General features: G+C 39.4%; 1 protein-coding gene across 4 annotated transcripts in view; it reads right to left on the bottom strand.

Moving 5' to 3' along the window:
* gnb1l (guanine nucleotide binding protein (G protein), beta polypeptide 1-like) overlaps window positions 1–24,542 on the bottom strand; it is a 43,699-nt gene extending 19,157 nt beyond the window's left edge. The window contains exons 1-5 of one of the 4 annotated variants that reach the window (XM_083527441.1): window positions 24,413–24,542; window positions 10,479–10,624; window positions 9,362–9,487; window positions 9,105–9,267; window positions 4,626–4,718 (exon numbers count right to left, since the gene is read on the bottom strand). In XM_083527441.1, the coding sequence (XP_083383567.1) occupies window positions 4,626–4,718; window positions 9,105–9,267; window positions 9,362–9,487; window positions 10,479–10,588 (492 nt within the window). In that variant the 5' untranslated portion in view covers window positions 10,589–10,624; window positions 24,413–24,542. Of the gene's footprint in view, window positions 1–4,625; window positions 4,719–9,104; window positions 9,268–9,361; window positions 9,488–10,478; window positions 10,625–11,619; window positions 11,721–21,577; window positions 21,611–24,412 lie in introns of those variants that run through there. The other 3 variants (XM_083527440.1, XM_083527439.1, XM_083527442.1) reach the window with 3 other exon arrangements.
* Between the last annotated feature and the right edge of the window lie 749 nt (window positions 24,543–25,291).

The raw sequence follows: 25,291 nt of genomic DNA, 5'->3' as shown, positions 1-25,291 counted from the left end.
TAAGAAAAAATAGAATAAATCCTATTAATGCAATACATTAATGCAGTTTACATTTTACAATAGTTTACATTCGTTAGACCCCATTTGGGTAATACAGATGTGTGTTTGTGTGTGTTTTACATTTAATATTCTGAAGATATTTTTCAGCATACTTAAACAAACGTCTTCATTCCATCCATCCTTTATTTATTCACTCCCTTGACACGTGCAATTGTAAGGATTTTCTCCTTTTAAGTGAAATTCTTGAAGCTGGACACAAAACCAGGAAGTGGCTAGCAGCTAACGCTAGCGCTATGGACTAAAGATTTAAGATTTTTGCAGTGAAATAAAAACATTTTGAATCCATAGCGCTAACGTTGGCGTAGCACTTCCTGGTCAGTGGCCAATGCTAGCGATATTGATTCTTTAGCGTTTTCGTGCATGCGCAAAACAAAACGTATTTGTGGTATGGAGTGACACTGCGCTGACTCTAGTTTCTTTGTGTTTTGATACCCCTGGCATTGTGCAAGTTTTCAAGTAAAAAAAATTGTAATGCGCTCAAAGTGCGAGGTGGAGACTAAAAAAAATGTGTGATCCGCCAACTTATACGTCCGTAAGGAAACTCAGATTGTAACTATGTTCCGCACGTAAAAATGTGCATTCCGTACACGTGTGTTTACCAAAACGAAAGCACTGTACCGAAAAATGTGTACCGCTACACACCTAATTCCAATCCATGCAGATTATAGGATGTGAACTCGATCGTGTAAACAAAAAAAAATTACAATTAAAAAAAAGACGAACATTTCCAGGATTCATGGACACCCGACGGTCAAAAACATGTCGACAGCCAGATGTGTTTTTTCCCCCCAAACTGTTGGCACAAAGTTGAAGGTGCACAATTTTGTACGAAGTCTTTGGATGTTGTAGCAGGAAATTTTCCTTTTACTTGTCTTCATTAGGAAACCTGAACCTGTTCCAGCATGACAATGCCTCTGTGCACAAAGCCAGCTCCATGAACATATTCTTTACAGACTGGAGCAGAAGATCTTCTACTTTGAAGCTCTAACCTTATTTGAACAATATATTGGAACACTGACTGCACCCAAGGCCTCCTTACCTACATCAGTACCTGACTTTACACACCCATGTGGTTTAATGGAACATCTACCCAGAACAGTGGACCTTATTATAAAAACAAATGGAGACTAAATGCAGAATGGGATATTCAGAAGGAGGCACATACCAATGGTCATAATGAGTCAATATTAATAAATTTGCTTGTAATCCAACATTCTTCCTGGACTTTTGCGAAAAAGAAACCCCCAAATCTAGCAGGTGGTCCAGCACGAGCGCTCGCTGCTTCACGTTTCTGTACGGTACACATGCGACTGTTCTACATCGTCTTTGTTCCCGTCCTTTTTTTTTCCTTTCGGCCCCTCTGCTCTCCGTCGGCACGTCGACACGCCGAGGACGCGCTACAAATCATCCGTGTGCAGTGTACCCTTTGTGCACAAAACCCTGGCAATGAAAAATTCCTTCCATATGTGAACGGAGCAAAAACGTAGGGATTCATTTCTCTCGCTCTCTGAAAGGTCATCCTCTCAGGCGATCGCTAGATTTCTCTTTTCTCCTGCGCGGCTGAACAAATTATAGACAGAATCGCGAGTCGTGTATAAACACATCCCCAACACAAAACAAGTGGAAATCAGCGTGCGAGCCTCGCAGACAGTCGTTAAGTGTTCGCGTCTGTTGCCCTCTGGCCCGCGCTCTTCAGCCAAGTGTGGGAGCTCCCTGATTGATGATGTCACAGGGTAGAGGTCAAAGAACCCTGGGTAGACGTCTAATTCATTATCTCCTCTGCGGCCCGGCCTGAGCAAGAGCTCCTGAGTGGGATTACGGCACGAGCCGGAGGAGAAGATCCATCATCTGACCCCTGTTTCAGAGCCAGGAACCTGGGGAACCGAGGAAAAAGGGAGGACTGGAGAACGAAACAAGGAGAAAGAGAGAGAGAGAGGAAGTGAGGAAAGTTCATTAGAGATGAAAAGGAGAGAGATAAGGAGAGGTGAATGAGTTGAGAGAAGGATTGGAAAAAGGAGTAGACCAGGTAGAAAAAGTACTTTTTTGACCTATTTATCAAATTCTTTTATCAATAAAATGCTCATATTAATGATCTCATTCCACATTTACATTAATGCTATTTTGCACATGCCCTTATCCAGAGCGACCTACATCTCTCTCATTAATACAATTTAGCAGCAATGGGGTTAAGGGCCTTGTTCAGGGGCCCAGGAGCCGCAACTTGGTGTGGCACTCCAGGAGACCCTCTGAGCGAGGCCCTAAACCCCGTACATGATCTTATATAGATGAGATCCTTTTGGGTGTTCTGGACATCGTACGGTAACGTAAATACAGCCCTTAGTAAAGCAAGTGCAGGACGTGACGTCATGGTTTCAGCAGGCGCCGAGTAGAGATGGATATCTGCACTAAAACATTTCCTCTTCCCCAGAACTCTTCAAGTGCTGAAAACCTGACATATCACACCATCACACCGAGTCTCAGAGCTCCTGCGACCGTGCGCTGGGACGCCCTCCCATCAGCCAATCACAGAGCAGCGCTGGCAGGCGGTGAGGGGGAAAAAGGCAGAGCATGAAAAAGAAAAGGAAAGAAAAAGAAAGTGTCCTGAAGAAAACATTATTAAATTAAGTGTTAAATTTCAATTGTCATGCTCACAGAGCTTAAAGAACAACAAGCAATCTGTGAGCTTCATCGCTGACAAACTGTGTGTGTGTGTGTGTGTGTGTGTGTGTGCGCACGTGTGTGTGCATATATATAAAGTGCATATACAGCAGTGGGTGATGGTGAGGATAACAAGACAGCGCCTGGGTGACTGACAAAATGGAGATTTCACCACAAAACAACAGGACACTAAACACACACACACACACACACACACACACACACACACACACACACACACACACACACACACACACACACACACACACACACACACACACACACACACACACACACACACACACACTAGCACTATTTATTGCTCCCTCTCCCACATACACACACACACAGGTTAGCAAATGCCACACCCACATTTATCTAAGCCTAAGTCTATTCATATTACCAGATGCTCAGCTTTAAGCCACACCCCCAATGCCATATTCTAAACTAATGCCCACAATAAGAAAACAGTGTCCCAGACATTAACAGAATTAACAGAAGCCACACCTACATGAATATTAACCCTATTTCATTAAACAAAAGCCACACCCTCATTATCATCAGCCATATTCTTAACAGAAGTCACACCCACATTAATAAAACCCTATTCCAAGGTACAGAAGCCACACCCACAATAATATAAACTCAATTCTAATGAACACGAGCGACCTCCACATAAACAACCCGATTCTAATTAATACAAGCCACACCCACAATAATATAAGTCCTATTCTAATGAACACAAGCCACACCCACAATAATATAATTTCCATTCTAATTAACACAAGCTACACCCACATTAATATAAGTCCTATTCTAATTAACACAAGCCACACCCACAATAATATACAAACCATTCTATTTAAAAGAGGCCACACCCACAATAATATAAGTCCGATTCTAATTAACACAAGCCACACCCACATTAATATACAAACCATTCTAATGAACAGAAGCCACACCCACAATAATATAAGTCCGATTCTAATTAACACAAGCCACACCCACAATAAGTTCATTCTTATTTATTGGAATATGGGTATGATTATATGTCCTGTTCTTACTGAAATGATCCTATATTTATATAAGACTAATTCTTATTAGCATAGGCTCCACCCATATTTATATAACCCCTATCCTTTTTGCAAAAGACATGCTTGCATTTATAAAAAAAAAAAAAATTTTATTAACAAAAGGCGTCACCCTTATGACTAACAGATTAATAAAAAGTCCAAACTGAAGTCATCGTGATATTCAATACAGATTAATATCACAATATCTCATCGCATCTACTCACAGCCCGATGACGTTTCAGGGAAATAATCCTACAAGTCAAATTGGATATAGCACACAAATGATATAAGAAATAATATAAAAAAAAACAGCGAGCTATACCTGCCAAACAACCCGTCTGTCGCTCTGACTTCTCACAGTCGGCTGGAAAAGCCATAAATAATACAAGAAGAGAAATTAATTAAGCATGAAACTGCAAGTCTTTTTTAACGACCGGGCCAAATACGAGCTCTTGGCTGCAAAACAGCCTCGACGGTTGATTTATAGCCGAAAGCCACTATGATTCCAACAACTATAATTACTGGACTAAAGATGAGACTTTAAAAAAAAAAAAGAAAAGAAAAAGGAAGCAGAGTTCGGGACAGCCGCGTCGTAAATCATTCGCTGCTGATCCCCCAGTCTACCGGATAATACTAATGATGGAGGAAAAAATGGTGAAAGGACTATTTTTAAATCAATAGATCAACCAAAATTGGCATTTTTAACAATAATTGATTAAACAATGACATGTTCGGTGTCTGAAGTTCGCATCATTCATTTTGGCCTGAAGCCGAAACGCTAATCCTGAAAACAAGTGAGGAATGTGTATAGATGTCGTAGCTCCGTGATCTTACCTGCCACATCTTCATGCACATCAGCATGCCGTGATTATCGTCTGGGATTAAAGAGCAGGTCAGCGTCTGATTGCCCAGCTCTCTTACCTTTATCTACAGGACGAGAGGAAAGAAGTCAGGAGGAACCTTCTTAAATGCTGTAGGAAAGCAAATCAGTTTTTCACAGCGTTATGAAGGGAATACTATAGCAATGAACAGCTGTAGCTATAATGTGACTACAAACAGCCACATTAGATTTAGTCAGTAAGTAATAGCAACCATAACGTGTCTGTATAGAAAAACAATCATCAAAGTGGCATGATTAAGAAAAATGATACGATGATTTACGTTCCAAAACGCCAGCGATAAACATAAAACCGCGATAAACAATGAAAACGCATTTTTCGTTTAAGCCGTAAAATAGATTACAAACATGCCTTCAATATTCATCCCTATAAATTGAAAAAAGTAAAAAAGAGATGATATTGAGAGGAAACCTTGAGAGGAACCAAATTCATCTCTGTGACACCATTCATTAGTTCTATCACAGTTACAGACATCTGGAACCTCCCAAAAAAAATACAATATATTTTCCCCATCACTTGAACCAGGAAAACCAAACCTGTTCCCCTGTGCACAAAGCCATCTCCATAAAGATCTGCTTTACATGAGTTGGAGTGGAAGATCTCCTGCTATAGAACTCCAACCCTATTGAACACCCTTGAGATGAACGTAAAAACTGACTGCACCCCAGGCCAGAGGTGGGAATTAATAAAGTACAAATACTTCATTATTGTACTTAAGTAGGTTTTTCTGGTATCAAATCAGTGATGTAAACATGACTGAGAACAGAAATGTTCCTGATCACCTGATCATCATCTTTTCTCTGCTTGTGTTCTATATGGTGGATCTTCAGTCTGAACACATTCATTAGAGAACCACATTTAAAATTATTTTATATGAATATATTAATATGATGTGAGGTTCAGTTTCCAGCGTGACACTAAAACAGGTAGTAATAATCACTACTTTTTACTGAAGAACATGTCAGAGCCCAAATTTCTTTACTTTAACTTGACCTCGTCCTTCAACCTGTCCATCACCACTGCAAACAGGAAAGGGCTCAGAGCTGATCCTTGATGCAGTCCAACCTCCACCTTGAAACCGTTCCTACTGCACACTTCACTGCTGTCACACTGTCATTATACATGTCCTGCACCACCCTCACATCAGAATTCATAATCGCTCTAATTTGAGATTTTATTGCATATCTGCTGCCAGGTCCCCTGGTGGTCTAGTGGTTAAGATGCAGCGCTCCCAGCGCTGCGACCCGGGTTCGATTCCCGGTCAGGGAACCATCCCCAGCCACTCTTAGTGCCGGTCCCAAGCCCGGATAAATTGGGGAGGGTTGCGTTAGGAAGGGCATCCAGCGTAAAACATGTGCCAAATCAAACGTGCGGAGGATCCGCTGTGGCGACCCCTAACGGGAGAAGCCGAAAAGAAACTTTATTGCATATCTGCTGCCACTGCCAGACAAAAAAAAGATGACAGCTTTGGTTCAACACAATAAAACAAGCAGCCTGGGAAAAAAAACGATTTGTTTGTGTTTGTGTCTGTGTGTAGAAAAGTTGAGGTATCAGTGAACAGGCCCATGTTATGTGTCAGGTGTGTTCAGGTATTTGTATTTGCTAACGTTTGCCGCTGTTGGTAGCCAAACAAAAGGACAGCTGGCGAGTCGGATCGTGACCTTACATAGTCAGATAAAATCAGATTTTATCTAGATAAAATTTTTTTATAGATAGATAGATAGATAGATAGATAGATAGATAGATAGATAGATAGATAGATAGATAGATAGATAGATAGATAGATAGATAGATAGATAGATAGATAGATAGATAGATAGATAAAATCTGGGTTAGGACCACCTATGCCCCGCCCACAAAAAAAAGTCACAAAAAGTTTACGAACTGAATAAGAGTCTAAAAACAAGTGAGCACATTTGAAACCCATGAACGCCATCAAACCGTTTTGTGTTCATTCTTTTCTTAAATTTTTTTTCCAACTGAAAAACCCAAATTTTTAATTATGGTTCCTTCATTCTGTTGATTTTTTTCAATGTAATATTGAAAACAAAAAAGAGAGAATTTTTCTATTCTATTTATTATCTACTCATTTTCTCTATATCTAACATTCAATCCTATACTGGAAGTAAAAAATATTCCTTGTCCGTCTTTCCTTAGAAAAAAACATTACTATTACTATTATTATTATTATTATTATTATTATTACTACTATACTATTATTAACACTATTTAAGACAAATAAAAAATAATAGGAAAAACTATAGCACCATATTCATACTGCAGACAATCTAGAAGAACATGGTGCAGGGTGGGGCAGGACGGGGTTGTTTTGCAATGAGCGATGATTGTGCCCAGTGTAACACTAAAACGACGAAGTATGTGGGACTCCATATAAACATCTTGTAGTATAACCTGAATTTTGGAATTATGCGCTGATGGTTAATCAGCTATTTTACATCAGGGTTCTTTGAGTGTTCCACAAACTCAAATAACTCAAAAAAAGTTGTATAAATAAATAAATAATGAAGAAAAAAAGATTGCAAGGAACTCGAAACACAGCCGAATTGAAATATTTGACTTCTTGATCCAAAATGAGATTTTAAACATTTTTCAGCGTTTTTCCAAAAAAAAATATTTCTTCGCTACCGTGGCATTTCTTGAGCTGCCTATGCAACGATCGCGTTTGCCAAAAGCCTGTGGTGTTTTCTGTTTCCATCAAGTCTTGACTTGATATTTTGGCTCTAAATCGAAGCCGATGAGTTGTAAGACACCACAGTGGAAGAATAAGCCCTTCTTTTTCCTGTACAGCCATGTTACAACAACTGTGAGATTGTTGTGTGTAAGCCACAGGCTAAAATCTTATGCCATTAGCCATATGGTTTACAATCAGCCCATGATAACCCGTGATTACAATCAGTATGTACTACCACACACACATTTGCCAAACCTTTAGGCACATAGGCATGCACATATATTTCCAACCTACAGGTACACATTCTGATTGGAACCACAAACCATAATGACAGACGTGAGTGAGTGAAGGGTCGAGGCCAACGCTCCGGGGTGGGGAAAAGGGGGGGGCAGCGGCGGCGGCCATGATGGTCGCGATACATCCTCGTTAAGGACCCGATTAAGTGGCTCTTAGTTACAGCCAATTCATATTTTAGCAGGTTGACACATCTGGAGCAGCGTTTCCCTCTGCTTTTCTAAACAAAGAGAGCTTTAAGACCAGAGCTCATCCCCTCAGGTGAGAGAGGGAGAGCGTTGGAGAGAAAAGAAAAAAAAAAAAAAAAAAAGAGGGAGGATGGAGAAAAGAGAGAGGGATTACGAGCCTCAGATACTTTTACAAAAGCAGTGTGGAAGAATCTTTTCTTCTTTCCGAAAGTATTTTTCTTCAATCGATACAAAATAAAACAACAACTTTGAAATCACCGCCGGTCCGATTTCATTTTCATGACTTTTAATTTTCTTTCAGTTTGCACAAATAATGACTTGCAAATAACGACGACTCGTTTCTCCAACAAAGAAAAAATTATGCAAAGGATAACGTTTTTTTGTTTTGTTTTTTTTAACGGCAATTTCAACGAAGTACTTAAAGCGTGAGTAAAAGTTCATTAGCGTTATTTTTATTATTATGTGCCAGCAATTTCGTATGCAAAATTACATTTCTAAACGGAACACTGAGAACCAGTATCATCATTATTTTTATTTGTTGTACTAAGGAATATTGGCTGAACATAGAAAATTGAGACGAGACACTATTTAGCAAAAAAAAAAAAAACAATTTCCTGTTAAAACAAGTTTTGTTTTTTTTGTCATCTTAACAGTGGTTTTAAACTCTACACTAGTTTTAACACTGGCCACTTATGGGACATGTTGCAAGGCTTTTCATTTAAAAATAATGTCTCTCTCTCTCTCTCTCTCTCTCTCTCACACACACACACACACACACACACACACACACACACACATATACAGTATATACACATAGACGCACACAATTATTCACGACATCCTTTTGTTACTCAGATATATATATAAAATTTTTAAATAAGCTCCACCGCAAAAAGTTGAATCATAAAATAAATTTTTAATCATTAAATACTTGTTTTAATGATGCGCCAAGTCTCAAATCAAGCACCGAAATGCACACATCCGGCAATTTAAACTGTCCGTTTGGAAACATTGCATGTTAATAATTAACAAATTTGCATAAAGCATCCGTATTTGCGCATGCTGATTAGAGTATTAAAAACTGTAAAAGTATTCAGTCAAGCTACATTTAGTACAGATACAAATGTGTGATTAAGTTGCGGTTAATGACGAGTTAACTCGTGACAAATCATGCGATTAATCGGGATCAAATATTTCGATTGACAGCTCTAATAATATAATAGTCGATTTTTATTCTCACCTCCGCCATGTTTTCTCCCGGAAGTGCGAGCAGGGTTTTACTTCCATCAGCCTCCAGAAGGAAACACTGGCAGAACCCGACGCTTCCCGTGTACAAGGACTGCACCACTGTGCTGCGACCCTCGTGCAAATCCCACACACACACTTTCATATCTCGACCATGACTATAAATAAACACACACAAAAAAAAAAAAAAGCAGCTCAAATTAGTTCCCTAGTAAAAAGTGCTACAGGGATTTAAACAAAGTCCTGACCTACCTGAGGAAGGTGTTTGTGGAGCGAACGGTGCTGACCCAGATAACCGAAGCTCCAGCATGGCCGTCTAAAACACTCTCGGCTCGTCGGGTGTTCAGATTCCACACGTGGACTAAACCTTTTCCAGATCTGGAGCACCGAAAGACAGAAAAAAAATTGAGATTGAGAGCAGAGACATTGATTACGGGTTACAGTTATGTGCAGGTGGATGCCATCTTTAATTCAGTAGACTTTTGGTGGACATTCCATCTTTATTAAATCAGAAGTCCTTATTTCTCAATTTCTCATTTTCAATGACTTCCTATTATATTTAAGGCTTCAGGTGGACCCACTTGCAGGCTTTGCTCAAGAGCCCAGGAGTGGCAGCTTGGTGATGTTGGAGCTCACCAACCTGCCAGAAGTTCAACATCATAATTACTGAGCTACCACTTCCACTATGAGAGGCAAATCAAGTCTTTGAAGAGGAGCTCAGTCGTTAAGGCTCTGATCTGAAAGTTCGGAAGTTCAAGCCCAGGTATTGCTAAGTTGCCACTTTTGAGCCCTTAAACTTCTGTGCTCCAGGGGTATCATAGCTGTATCATAGCTCACCCTGTGCTCTGACCCCAGCTTCCAAACATCGCTGGGATATACAAAGGAAAGTACATGTGACAAGTAAAAAAAATGAAATGATAAATTAACCTTTTTTTATTTAACTGCTTAAAAATTGTTTAGATTTTCAGAGCAACTTTTTTAAAACAGAGTTTGTACTAATAAATTACATAATGTTTGAAAAACTATATTATTGTATTATTAATTTAAAGTAGTAAATGAAACATTTATGACAAGTAATTCACAATTGAGTTTACAGTACATGTACAATTCCCTTTGAAAAAGGGAACATCAAAAGGAGAGTCAAAACCTCGCCATTTTTTGTTACTCGCGAGAGGTCAAAGAACGTAACCCCCGCTAGTATTGAGGTTGCACTGTAAAATTTAATTCTTATGATATAATTACAAACTCTAGCCCTTAAAAGAATTCTTTTAAAAAGGTCCTTATAAAACGAAGGTGGCTTCTCATCAATCATCCAACTCATCCATGTGTCCAATCATGTCCATCCGGTCCGTGAGTGACAGATGCTCACCCTGAGTACAGCAGAGGAAGTCCAGGCTCAGCGCAGTGAAAGTGCAGTGTGTTCACAGAGGCAGCTGATCCCCTCAGAGTAAACACGGGGTCTGGAGGAGCACGAGCCATTCTTATCAAAATCAGGTCTGAACCTCCAGCATGCAACTAAAAAATACAAAAACACATCAAACTCACACATTACATTCTTTAAGAGCCATAAGATATGCTGAATACACAAACAAAATGTTCGGTCATTTACAATAAAGAAAATAAAAAATAAAGAAAAATCCACACCGGCAGTGCCCGGTCATGTGTCCCCAATTAATACGGCTTTAACGAGTTGTTACATTCGTCTTCATCTGCGCTTAAACAAACAATCCGGAGCGGTTTAGCTTCCAAATTGCTTTTTTTTTTTTTCCCCCCGTGTGGAAAAGCTAGCCTGTTCTGATTGCTAATCATTTAAGCATTTTTAAACAGGCCTGGCTTAGTGCCTGAGGATTCAGACAAAACCGTAAATAAAAATAAAGCCAAGGGTTTAAAGAAGGAAGAAATCTGTATGGGGCTTTTTCTTTTTCCTTCTACGTGATAACAGCTCTTACTCAATGTGTCATGAATCACAGTGCGAGACAACTTAATTACTGTAAACAGGTCGAGACTCTGCCTTTGTGACCAGCGGCAGGTTTCGCAGCCAATCACAACAGTAACGCAGACGGAAAGCGTGTGTCAAGAAGAACAAGAAGAAAAAAAAAAAAAAAAAAAAAAAAACACACAACAGCACATCTGCTCGCGAATGTTCTTTTTCGTGACGACTTGTAAAGAACTTAAGAGGACCTGGCATGCGGCACGAGTGAGGAAAAAAAGAAGAAAGAACAAAGACAAGAGACAGACACAGAATGGTAGCTTTCTTTCTTGAGTGGCATCCAATATAGGCGAGATTTTAGATACAGATCAGGAAAGTTAATGAAGATCCCCCTTTGTGGCGTCTGATTCTCGATCACCCTTGGCCCTGTCCCTGAAACCGGAGTCGCTGCCATTTCGCTGGCGCTTATTTCGGGAGGTTAGTGGTTAAATTGTGCGTGTTAACCTGTCAAGCGGAGCCTACTTTCTGCTCTACCTTCCTAATTAAGAACCAGGCACTTCAGCATTCTCCTATATCCTACCTGGTACTACCAGCCACTTAGAGCATGGAACTTCTGTTTCCTTTATAGAGAACAGAACTTCTTCCCCTAAAACCTACGTATAAAGAAACAAATATGCACATGACCACATGTATTTGCATTGCGTGCTTGCGGAGTCTCAAATTTCATGTGTACAGACTACTGCATTCATGGCCAAAATTTCAAACATGTAACATTTCGCTGCATTTCCCAGAAAATCATTTAACAATGCACCATAAAACAGGTATGAAGACACACCCACACAAACACACTTTTGCATTGCAGTACTTGCAGGGACCGTACGGTCTCAAATCACATTTACGTGACGAAATACACGTACACACGAATAATTTAAGATCAGTTAATCCCAATTACAGCCTTATCCGCACATTTCAATAGATCTATCTTATAGAAACTTGTGTGTCCATAACTCCGTTCCTATAAAGTAAGCATTACAATCCCAAATACACAATTGTAGTAAACACATACATACCTGTAGACCACATGGTTTAATTAGTACAGTAATGTGACAGAAAACACCAATGTTACAATCCCTTATGAAGTTACGAGGACCAGGGTCCTGTATAGTAATAATTACAAGGGTTGTCACACATAATGGTATTGCAGCACTTATGAGGACAGCATTCTCTCGAGTACAGTAACATGACAAAACACACAAAGGTTTAGATAGAATACTCCAAATGACATGGTATTCACCACACATTTCACCACACATTGCTTACAGGGATCCTTCACTCTTAAAGTCACTAGAAGGAAGCTATTACACCGAGACAAACCATCTGTGTGTAGAGTTCTGTGTATGCTACACAAACACACACATTGCTATACACTTGTGTACTAATGTAACAGGAAATAATAATGGTTGACATAAAAACTTCAAACACATAATTGTAGTGGAGCTCTTGTGGGGACCACACACACACACACACACACACACACACACACACACACGCACACACGCATACATAAATAAATAAAAGATTTCACTTGCAGAAAGTAGTACACAATGCCCCCCCCCCCCCCCAATGTCTTTAATTTAAGACTTAAACGTTTCTTTAAATTATTAAAATAAATAAAAAAAACACGAGTCCCAATATACATTTTATTATAAATCCCTCACATCTTACACAAAACATATTTTAGTCCATATGTTGAGACTGTTACACTGACAGACACGATGGGCATTGCAAAGGCTCTTAAATAACGTCATGTGACCAAAAAACACAACACACACATATTGAATACATCAAAGCTGAAATGAATGTAAAGTTCCTAAATACATTCTTGACTATAAAAGTTAATGCATTTTCCTTTTTGGCAAGCAAAATGTTTCTGTGGTCACCATAAGGACAGCATGTGAACAAGATGCGATGCCATTACGAGATTAATTCAAAACACATACACAAAACTCAAGGATGGTACTTGTAGGGACCATTTTAGAGAACGTTCTGTTAATGTATATTATAAACCACGATTTTTACCATCACAATTTTATCCGTAAAAAAAAACCCTACATGCAACAGACATCCAAAACCAAAATCCAAAATTAAAAGGCACAGGATGTGTGTGTTAATAGTTTTCTATTCGCTTAAACACAATCCATGTACAGTCCTTATGAGGACCAAAAAAATAAATACAAAATAATGGACTAGACAATCCTGTTCCTAGAGAGAAAGTGTTAAGCTTTGTTTGAGTTTGGAGTGTGTGTGTGTGTGTGTGTGTGTGTGTGTGTGTGTGTGTGTGTGATAATGATTTTATAAGACTAAATAATGTTTTTTTTTTTTTAGAGGACATGGTCACAATTTTGCAAAGTACCTATAATGTTTAAAATAGCAAAAATTTGAAAATTGTTAGTTCAGCTTCGGCCAATTTGGTGCGTATGACCTCATGCATTAGTGTGTTTATAAGAACATTGTGGCCCACAAATACCACAATACAAGAATGTGTGTGTGTGTGTGTGTGTGTGTAGTATGAAATTAGAAGCCATGACGATCGGAGGTCAACCTCTCTGGAGCCCGTTTAAGGATTTTGAGTGGGTTCAGAGACTCGGGGTGAAATTAAATCTCCATTCCAGGGAGCGCTTTTTAGGTTAACTGAACACAACACTGCGTCATTCACACACTGTACAGATCCTCATCTGCTGCTTCAAAAAAAAAAAAAGAAAAGAAAAGCTTTTTCTGATGTTTTCTTTGGCTGTGCCCACACTCAAGTCGTTTGAAGTGCCATCAGCACTTCTCCTGTACTGAATAATAAAAAAAAAAAAAACTGGCAGGAGTTGCCTCATCTTTTTTTTTTTTTCCTTTTAGCATCCATTTGCCAAAGAGCTGAGCTTTGTGTCGAGGCGGCAGAGTGTGCGTGTTGCGATTGGAGGGAGTTTGTATGACAGGGTGGATTTGGCTGGCTTTAAGGATGGATTAAGGCGCCCTTATTGTGTGGCTCCCGATACGCCGAGGCACTGGGAAATGCACTCCATCAGCGAACACCGCAATTTTTTCCCCCCGAAAAAAAAAAGTTAGAGAACGCATATATTACAATGAGAGAATGTATATACTAATGGTTCAAATAATAATGATTAATCATACATTTATCCCCCTTTTCAAGAGTTTTTCTTCGAGCTTCCTGTTAGGGTGCACGTGTGAAAGAAGTCTCCAAATGTCAATACATTTTCACAAGGTTTTCTGCTAAGTGAAGGTCCTCAGGACACAGCGGTTTGCACTTTCTGGGTATTTTGCTGTCTTTTTGTAAAAAAAAACAAAAAAAAAAAACAATGATGGAACGTCTGTTTTATAGCTGCTATAAAGTGAGTGAGAACTAGTTTCAGGGACATTCCAAAAACTATAGCTACATAATAAGCATGATTTGAACCATGTTAACTAATAAACATTTAACATTAAGTTTTATATCCTTAGGTTCTTGTTCCTATGGATCATAAGGACGAATTGTGATTTCAACATTTGAAATTTCCTCAGAAACCATCATCAACAATCATCTGTCAGTATAAGAAACTCCCCAAGTCAAATTCCTAGCAGATGAATAGTGTGAATCTGTGCTCATGCTCATGTTTACCTGCTCATCCTCAACATTGGCGAGACTTTAGTCTGTATCTGGAACGTGCTTAGAGTCACCGCTCGCTCATGTCGCTCTCCTCAATCTCAGTAAGCCAAAGTCAGCAGTTTAAGGCTGCTTGTTTGCACAATAGTGCACCCGTGGTTATCAACTGACAAATGTAGGAACACACACTTGGTACAAACCCCCGAACTATCAAAACAAGCTCGTGACAAGCTGTCACTCAATCTCGTTTTGGCAAAACCCTCCAATTGTTCACAAAAACGTGAAAAGGCCACAAAACAAACAAACGAGTGGCTGAGCGAGAAAAGAGCACAACCCCCTCTAAAATGCTGCCTACATAAGTCAAAAAAGAAATATGCATATATTTAAAAAAAAAAAAAATGTAGATCATGAATGCTGAACTCAGGCACTCGAAGGCTTCATGTCCTCTCTAACAAGCTGCATTGTTTTGTCTTCAGCAGGAGAAGGCCAGACTATGACTATTTATACCTGCATAACATAACTGAGAGCAAGAACTTGTTTTTCAGACATTCCACAATATTAAACATACAGCTACATTCACATAATCAAACCCAGTGCTACATTTATAATATTAAAAGTACAACAGCATTACTAATTTGAGTATCTTGTATTAGAGCAGTTAAAATGTGGTGCTGAGTCCAATTCTCTCACACTGACCACTGGATGTTCTACATGCACCTCATGGTAAAGAGTCTCTGAGGATTTGAGAATTAGAATTGTTGCTCTTCACAAAGATGCCGAGGTTATAAGATCAGTATCACCCTGAAACTGAGTTAAGAGTACAGTAGGCAGGGCCATACAGAGGTTTTCCAACATGGGTTCCCCTCAGAAAAGACCTCACAAGTGTCCATCAGAGAAGTCGAGTCCTCGTGCTGTGCGTCAGGTGCAAAAGCTGCTAAAAAAACAAAAAACAAAAAAACAGACGCTTTAAAGGTGGCAGAAGCAGAAGTTCTGCATGTCAGTGCTCAGATTGTACTCCACACACTGCAACAAGTCCGTTCAACAAGTCCGTGCGACAAGCTGCTCACAAAAAAAAACCCTCAAACAGTTTGCTGAAAAACAATCGGTAAAAGCATGTATTACTTGAACCATGCCCTGTGGTCTGATGAGACTAAGATAAACTTGTTTGGCTCAGATGCTGTCCAGCATGTGTGGCGACGCCCTGGTGAGGAGAACCAAGAACATTGTGTCTTGCCTACAGACAATCATGGTGGTGGCAGCATCATGGTCTGGGGCTGCATGAGTGCTGCTGGTACTGTAAAGCTGAGGTTTGTTGAGGGAAACATGGATTCCAACATGTACTGTGGTATTCTCAAACAGAATATGATGCCCTCCCTTCAGAAACTGGGCCGAACGGCAGTTTTTCAACATAACGACCCTAAACACACACCAAGATGACAACTGCCTTGCTGAGGAAGCTGAAGGTGATTAAGTGGACAAGTATGTCTCCAGACCTGAACCCTATCGAGCACCTGTGGGGATCCGCAAGCAGAAGATGGGGAAGCACCATGTGTCACATCCAGCAGCTCTGTGATGTTATTATGGAGGCATGGAAGAGGATCCTAGCAACAACCTGTGCAGCTCTGGTGAATTTCATACCCAGGAGGATTAAAGCAGTGCTGGATAACGATGCTGCTCACACACAATATTCACACTCTGTACACAGTTTTGACATGTTCACTAAGGGTGTACTCACTTTTATTGCCAGTTATTTTGACAATAATGGTTGTAGCAGACAGTAAATCTGTACTGCTCTACCAGCTGTACATTGACTACTCTAAAATATATCCAAGTTTCATTTCTATAGTTTGGGGTGAGGGGTGATGTAAAAAAATCCAAGCAAGACAATTGTTAAAAAAAAAAAAAAAAGCAATAAAAAGAGCTTTCTATAGGCAGAAAGTGAACAAGCCTTCCATCCCTATCCGCATGATTTTCTGTTTGAATGAATTGTTACTGCACTTATTTCTTTTTTTAATCGTTTAAAATTACCTTAACAAATTCTCAAATTTAATTCCACTGCAATTATAATTTATGGCGTTTACACACCAAAAAGCACCAAAATCTGCCATGATGCACACATCCGGCAATTAAAACAGTCCGTGTGGAAACAAAGCGAAAGTTCCATTTAGTGTCCTGATGATTTAAGTAATTTAAAAACACCATAATTACTTAAAACATTTACAAGAATATTTTGCCCTTATGCCCCATGTTGAGTTTGGTTTCATTATTGATAAACATACATTTGCATAAAGAAGAAAGAAATCAATATATTTCTCCATGACCATGTTGATTAGTTTATTAAAAACTTAATTTAAGGTACATTTAGAACAGATTTAGAACAATGTGATTAGGCTGCAAATAATCCTAATTAAATATTAAAATTTATAGACAGTTCTAATGTGTGTGCGTGTGTCATATATATATATATAAATATGGTGTAACATACACAAATTTGTAACGAAATTTCAGTACAGGGCTTTTGATAATGCAATTATTTTTACATGCAGAACATCCGTTTCCTCCGGGACAGATTAAGTGGCGGACCGGAAGTTTGTTTAGTCTCCGCCTTGCACTCAGTGCATTTATTACTATTATTATTATTATTAAACTTAAAAACATACACAACAATGCCAGAGGTATAAAAATTTAAACTAGATTTAGCACAGTGTCACTGGGGCTACTTTGTTTGATTTGTTTTGCACAAGCAGGAACCAGCTATAGAATCCACAGCTATAGAACCCACAGCGTTAGCCGCTAACTAGGAAGTGGTCAGCGGCTAACACAGGCGCTATGGAATCTTTAGTGTTTTATGTCCAGCTTCAAGAATTTCTCTTAAAAGAAGAAAATCCTGACAATTCCGCATATCGAGGAAATGAATTAATGAATGAACCCTATTTCATTCATTAATTCGTACTTAAGTAAAGAACCGTAGAAATTTCAATGTAACACACATACACACCTGTATTAACAAAATAGGATCAACTATTGTAAACTATTAAATTACATTTTTAATCAATTAAATCTGTGCCAATGCAATCAAAATAAAAGTGTATTACATTAAATTGATTTATTATATCTTGTTTTTCCCCACTGTGGGACGACTAAATGTAAATATTATATATTTAGTTTTTTATTTATTTAATTTATTTATTTTTCTTAAAGTTGTTCATGAAAATGAGAAATTTACTAAATTCATATTTTTTTTTATACCATTTTTTTTAAAGAGCTATAATTAATTTTTACTTGTAGGGGTTTAAAAAAAAAGAAAAGGTGAAAAAATAAAAAAGATTGCGTACATTTCTCATTTTCATGAAAATAGATAATTTTTTTAAACAGAAACAAATTTTGTACTTGTTTGGGTTAAAAAAATTTAAAATTAAAAAAATCAATCAGCATACAGCTCTACAGAAATATATAAATTCTGAATATGAATAGATGAAGGAATGAATGAAAAATCTTTTTAAGTGTATTAATTATTTTTTAATTCTTCACATTCAAATCTAAATGCTAAAATGTTTTTTCTCCTTTTCAGTGCTATATAAAAAAAATATATTTTTTTAAAAAGCATAAAAAAAGGAACACACTATAACGTCTACGAGAGTTATTATATAATATTTTTCATCACGTAACTTTACCTGTTTATACCCAACACACAAAATGAAGACTTTTTTTTAAATTATATTTAGAACTCAAATGTTTGCGTGACCTGCTGAATCACGATCTGCTTTAATAAGAACATCAGAACAATCTGCAAATCTGTCCAAAGAGTCTGCAATTAAGCTTTCCTTCATAAAGAACAAAAAAAAGTAATAAAGTTCCACTCCTGTCCCATCTGATGGAAGATGGAGGGATGGTGTATGGAGCTAGCAGATGAAAAGAAAGGCAGCGAGGGAAATATTGAGGTTCTCTCCACTCTCTGTGGAACAGATAAGACAGCTCCAGTAATCTGACTCTAAGTCTGTGGATAAAGGTAGTTTGTCTCGTCTCAAGTCGTCTCTCAACACCTGCTGGGTAATTAGGCCCTAATTATGAGCGAGTCAGTTCCCTTCTTCCCTCCGCGCGTTATTAAATGAGGACGAGGCCTGCCAGCTAGGTATCTCTCAACACCGGCGAGGGGCTGGCGACCTTCAGATCAAACGCACACTGCCGTCGGCCCTTACAGCGGATCTGAGTGAGGGAGGGGCGCTCGGTCTTACGTGGAGCTTCAAAAGATCACGGGCGCATTCCTTCCCTCGCTCAGAGCCGGGATGGAGGGATACAGGGATGGAGGGAGAGGATGACGCCGCCGAGCCTGGCATACACGACCATTCATAAATACGCAGCCCAGATCTGGGAGATTAGATGCAGAATTAATAAATTGTTTACACTGTTTACAGCTACCTGTTTTGTGTCACACTTTTCTTCGCATCTGCCTGAGGAGTGTCACATGCCTCACATCTACCTGATGAGTGTCACATGCCTCACATCTACCTGATGGGGTCACATGCCTCACATCTACCTGATGAGTGTCACATGCCTCACATCTACCTGATGAGTGTCACATGCCTCACATCTACCTGATGAGTGTCACATGCCTCACTGCAATCTGTTTAGTGCCATGCTTTTTACAGCTACCAGTACGGCACCATGCACCTCACATCTGCCTGATGAGTGTCACATGCCTCACATCTGCCTGATGAGTGTCACATGCCTCACATCTGCCTGATGGGTGTCACATGCCTCACATCTGCCTGATGGGTGTCACATGCCTCACATCTGCCTGATGAGTGTCACATGCCTCACATCTACCTGATGAGTGTCACATGGCTCACGGCAATCTGTTTAGTGCCATGCTTTTTACAGCTACCAGTACGGCACCATGCACCTCACATCTGCCTGACGAGTGTCACATGCCTCACATCTGCCTGACGAGTGTCACATGCCATTTCTACCTGACGAGTGTCACATGCCTCACATCTGCCTGACGAGTGTCACATGCCGCACATCTGCCTGACGAGTGTCACATGCCGCACATCTGCCTGACATCTGCCTGACGAGTGTCACATGCCTCACATCTGCCTGACATCTGCCTGACGAGTGTCACATGCCTGACATCTGCCTGACGAGTGTCACATGCCTGACATCTGCCTGACGAGTGTCACATGCCTGACATCTGCCTGACGAGTGTCACATGCCTCACATCTGCCTGACGAGTGTCACATGCCTCACATCTGCCTGACGAGTGTCACATGCCATTTCTACCTGACGAGTGTCACATGCCTCACATCTGCCTGACGAGTGTCACATGCCGCACATCTGCCTGACGAGTGTCACATGCCTGACATCTGCCTGACGAGTGTCACATGCCGCACATCTGCCTGACGAGTGTCACATGCCTGACATCTGCCTGACGAGTGTCACATGCCTGACATCTGCCTGACGAGTGTCACATGCCTCACATCTGCCTGACGAGTGTCACATGCCTCACATCTGCCTGACGAGTGTCACATGCCTCACATCTGCCTGACGAGTGTCACATGCCTCACATCTGCCTGACGAGTGTCACATGCCTCACTTCTGCCTGACGAGTGTCACATGCCTCACTTCTGCCTGACGAGTGTCACATGCCTCACCGCAATCTGTTCAGTGCCATGCTTTTTACAGCTACCAGTACCGCTACCAGATTAGTGTCGTGCTTTTTACAATTACCAAAATGGAGTTGCACTCTTCACAGATAATCGTCATGCACCTCACAGCTAACAGTTCAGCACCATGCTCCTCACGGCTACCAGTTTACATGGAACTCTCGGTCATGTCTTTTCACATGGACTGTAATTCATAAAGATACATGTAGGTCATTTATTTATGGGGGGTTTTTTAGTCTTTGGAAAAGCAAAAAGCTCTACACGCCCACTGTGGGTGGTGGTGCATCAGTAATAATGGTCCGTGGGAAAACTCAGTGCTCCGTGTGTAGTTAAATGGACTAAATGAAGCATTAAGGCGAATAATTTGCCTCGATTAATATTTGTGATGGAATTACTCAAGGAATCGTTTCAGCTTCAGTGTGGAGTAGTGGGAAGGCACAGGATTTATGTAAATATAGAGATGTGCAGAAAAAATTACAAATCAATCTTAGCGATACTAAATGTATTTACAAAAATCATGACAATCCCTAACCACCGTTACAACACAAAGTATTTGGTTTTGGATCGGTTTTGGATTGAACACATGATGATGTGGTGGTCGGGCCTGAAGCTGGTGTTCCTGCCCTTGCTAATGAGATCATACCTCAGCTCTCAGGCATTCCTTCATTCTTCTCTTTATCAAGACATGCTTATCTTGTGTTTCCTCTCTCGCTCTCGCCCGGTGGCTGTTTCCACTCGACTCGGGGAGGAAAGAAGTGTGTGTGTATGTGTGTGTGACAGGCCAATACCGATAGGCTGTTTAACCCCCCGCCCCCCCCATTCACCTGTTTGAAAAAGTAAATAAAGACGAATCCTCAAGTGGAGGAAACAAACAGGGAGGATGGAGACACAGCACCATTATAAAGTCGAGTTAAACAAACAGAGCAGGAAGTAAGACGTACACACGCCCTATATTGTAAGGGTCGGAGAGCTGGTGTGCGTGTGTGTGTGTGTGTGTATGGACTGGAAAAACATCTCTGCGATAAACAGATAGAATGAAGTGCCCACACACACCCCCGTCAGTCAGGGGGAAGAGCCTGCATTGTTCCTGCCAATGGCGTGAATGCAGTGCCAAGGCTGGACGAGATAAGGTCCGTGTGTGTGTGTGTGTGTGTTGATTGAACACTTTGTCACTGATTTAAGAGGTCTTAGTGACCATTGTTAACAAAGGGTGAATCAGGTAGTACGTTCTTATCTGTTAGCATTGTCGCCCGTTTCCTTCCCCAGGTGTGCTCAGGGGCGGACTGATGAGGACAAGCGATCGTCCAATCCATCCATCACACACACACACGCTGAACGTCCTGGAGAGATCGGAAGGTCAGGGGACAACAATAAGCTAAAGATGAGGAACACCTAGGCTTTGAGATCTTGATGAGAGCTAAATGTTGCTCTGTAGATGCCTTCTGTGAAGCATGGTGGTGGTAGTGTTTATTGATTGATTGATTGATTTTAAAACCTGTCAGAGAATGATGCTTTCATGATGCAATTTGTGTTTGATTTAATGTTTTCCAGGAACAGGAGTATTTAATTATTTGTTTATTTCCTCCATACGGAAAAACATTTGTGGACAACAGACCATAAAATTGGTAAGAACATCCCATTCCACATTTAGGCTCCATTTGCACTTATAATAAGCTCCACTCTTCTAGGAAGATCTTCCACTTAGATTGTTTTTGTGGAGATTTGTCGAGATTCATTCAGCCACAATGGTGTTAATAAACTCATTTACTGATGTAGGCGAGAAGGTGAGGAGGTCTGGGGTGCAGTCAGTGCTCATATTCATCGCAAAGGTCTTTAATAGTGTTGGAGCTCGATAGCAGGAGATCTTCCCACCCATGAATAGAATACCTTCATGAAGCTGGAACAGGTTTGGGTCTCCTAGTGAAGCCAAGTGATCCTAGTGAAGCAAAATCTCTGATACTCATCACATGATGCCACTCTACAAGAAAAGCACAAGGAATAGAAGCGATATCGTATATACCAGGGGTCACCAACAAGGCAATTTTTTTTTTTTGTTGCCATTCTTTTTAAATCACACTCGCATTGGTGTCAATTTGAAAATGAAAATATTGATGACTAGATATAGATGCATATCATTAATTATTCATAATCACATATAAATAAAGGTAAATTGAGCAAATATGTTATTTTAGAAGTGTGTATCAAACTAGTAGCCCTTCACATTAATCAGTACCCAAGAAGTAGCTCTCAGTTTTAAAAAGGTTGGTGACCCCTGGTATACACTATATGGTTAAATGGTTATAGTGGAACACTTGACTTGCAGCCATATGTGCTTCTTCCCCAAACAGTTATCACAAAATTGGAGGCACACAATTGTAAAGGACGTCTTTGGACACGCAAATCGCACGCACGTTTCCCTTCACTTGACTTCACAATGCCCTTGTGCACAAAGCTAGCTCCATGAAGATCTACGTTACGTAGGTTGGAGTGGAAGATCTCCTGCTGTGGAGCTCCAACCCTAATGAACACTTTTGGAATAAATTGGAACACTGAATTGCACCCCACAGGCCTCCTCACATTCTCCTATATCAGTACCTGACTGAATGAGTGAAATGAACACAAATCTCTGGTAGAACATCTCAGAAGAGTGGAGGTTGTTAAAACAGCAAACGGAGACTAAATGTGGAATGGGATGTTTTAAAAAGCACATACCGATCTTCTGGCCAGGTGTCCACAAACTTGTAGCCGCATCGGGTTTGAGCAGTTTGTGAAAAATTTGTTCTTCTACAACATGTCCACTTTTTGCCTTCTTTTACATCCTGGTATAAATGTGCTCTCAATGCTCGGTGTCTGATAAAACTGATAAAAGTGTAATATACATATGTAATATTTGCTGTACATTTGTGTCAGTAACAGTCAACACACGAAGCATCATGGACACCAGAATTTATTTCCATTGTACATATCCAAAAGTTTGTGGACAGCTGACCATCATAATTAGATTAGATTCTACTTAGTCATTGTGCAGGGTACATGTACAGAGCCAGTGAAATGCAGTTAGCATCTAACCAGAAGGGCATAAGTGCCTATTTATAATAAATAACAGCAGATAAATAAAGTATGAGGTCCATATATAAAAGGATGAGGTGATGTACAGAAGGTGCAGTATGTAATATATAATATAAATATAGTAATATACTGTGCAAATATTATATTATGACATGATACAGTTATGTACAAGTGTGAAACGTACAGTAGTGCAAATGTGAGTTATGGATGGTGTAAATATGTGCCAAATTGATTGCTCCTTTTGCTCATATAACGAGCTCCACTCTTCTGAGAAGGCTTTCCACTAGAGTCTATGGGGAATTTTTGATCATCTGACAAAAGCGTTATTAAAATCAGGTAATGTTCCTTAAGTTTACCCCAAAGGTGGGATGGTATCAATGGGGTTGAGGATGTCAGGGCTTTGTACAGAACACTTAAGACCTCCATTCTCAACACACCAGATCTTCATGGGGCTCTTCTGGGTCTCAGTTGCGTTGACGGGAAAATGTAACGTGGTATTCAGTTGTTTACGCAAAGTGTTTTGGTAATGGTATTAGAAGACCTATATGGAAATGTGATGGTGTACACTAACTTTTGGGCATGAACAAGATCATCAGTTTTGCCTCGAAATTTTTTTTGTGAAGAAATAAACAAAAAAATAGAGAAAAAGGTCAAGACAACAGAAGTGTAGGTGAACCCTGTGTACATTTATATACATTACAGAAGTGATTTCTTAAATAATACACTGTATTTATCAAATTTAATGCATTGTACATTTCTTTAATTCTGCCTGCCATAATCTTTATGAAGCTTTATGATTTTTTTAAAATATATTTTCATGTCATGATTCAGGATACCGGTGTAATAAAATAAAAGACCTTCTGCACGTTTGTTGTTTGAACTCGAGACCACATAGTTTTCAGAAAACCGCCTGGGATTCAACACCAAACCGAGTAAATAAATAATAAACACCAGAGGTTACAGACACACAGCCCTTCTGTTTCTCTCCTTACATGGTTACTGCGTTCAAAATATTTGGGGAAAACAAACGCCGGCCGCCATAAAATAAGAACAGGTACCAACCTGATACGGATTTGCCGCCGGTGACGTCATCAAGACGCGCCATTGCGCCTGATGGACCCCTTTTTCTAGCGGCCCAATGGCGCCATAGTAGAATTTTTAATTTTTGTCGAGCATTAAATAGTAATTTCTTATAAGAATAATAATAATAATAAAAAAAGCATATGTAAAACAAATTAATAATAATTATATATATATATATATATATATATATATATATATATATATATATATATATATATATATATATATATATATATATATATATATATATATAAAGTTGTAATAATAATAATTGATTTATAGAATAATCAATCAATTAGAACTGAGAGCTGGAGTGTGTGTGTGTGTGTGTGTGTGTGTGTGTGTGTGTGTGTGTGTGTGGTGTATACACAATGACTCGTGATTAGTTGCATCTTAATCACACTTATTTTTTTAATTATCGGCTCTAAATGTACATTTAAATTAATACTTTTTTGAGTTTGTAATCCTCTAATTAACATGGGCATGAACAAATATGGATACTTTATGTATGATGGATACAAATGTATGTTTATCATTATTGAAACCAAACACAATATAGAGCATTAAGCATGTCTTGTAAACGTTTTTAATTTATTATTCTGTGTTTTAAATTACGCAATTAATCGGGACACCGTAACGTAACTGTGTTTCCACACGGACAGTTTTAATTGGCGAATGTGATCTGAGACTTTCCGCTTCAGTAAAATTAATTTTAAGTGATTAAAAGGGTTTTTCAGTGTTTTCTTTTTTATATATATAGCAAAACAGAGCAATTTACAGTATTGTAT

Source organism: Silurus aristotelis (genome assembly GCF_946808225.1).
Source record: "Silurus aristotelis genome assembly, chromosome: 23".
Taxonomy (NCBI): Eukaryota; Metazoa; Chordata; class Actinopteri; order Siluriformes; family Siluridae; genus Silurus; species Silurus aristotelis.
This window is presented reverse-complemented; position numbering and strand designations above follow the sequence as displayed.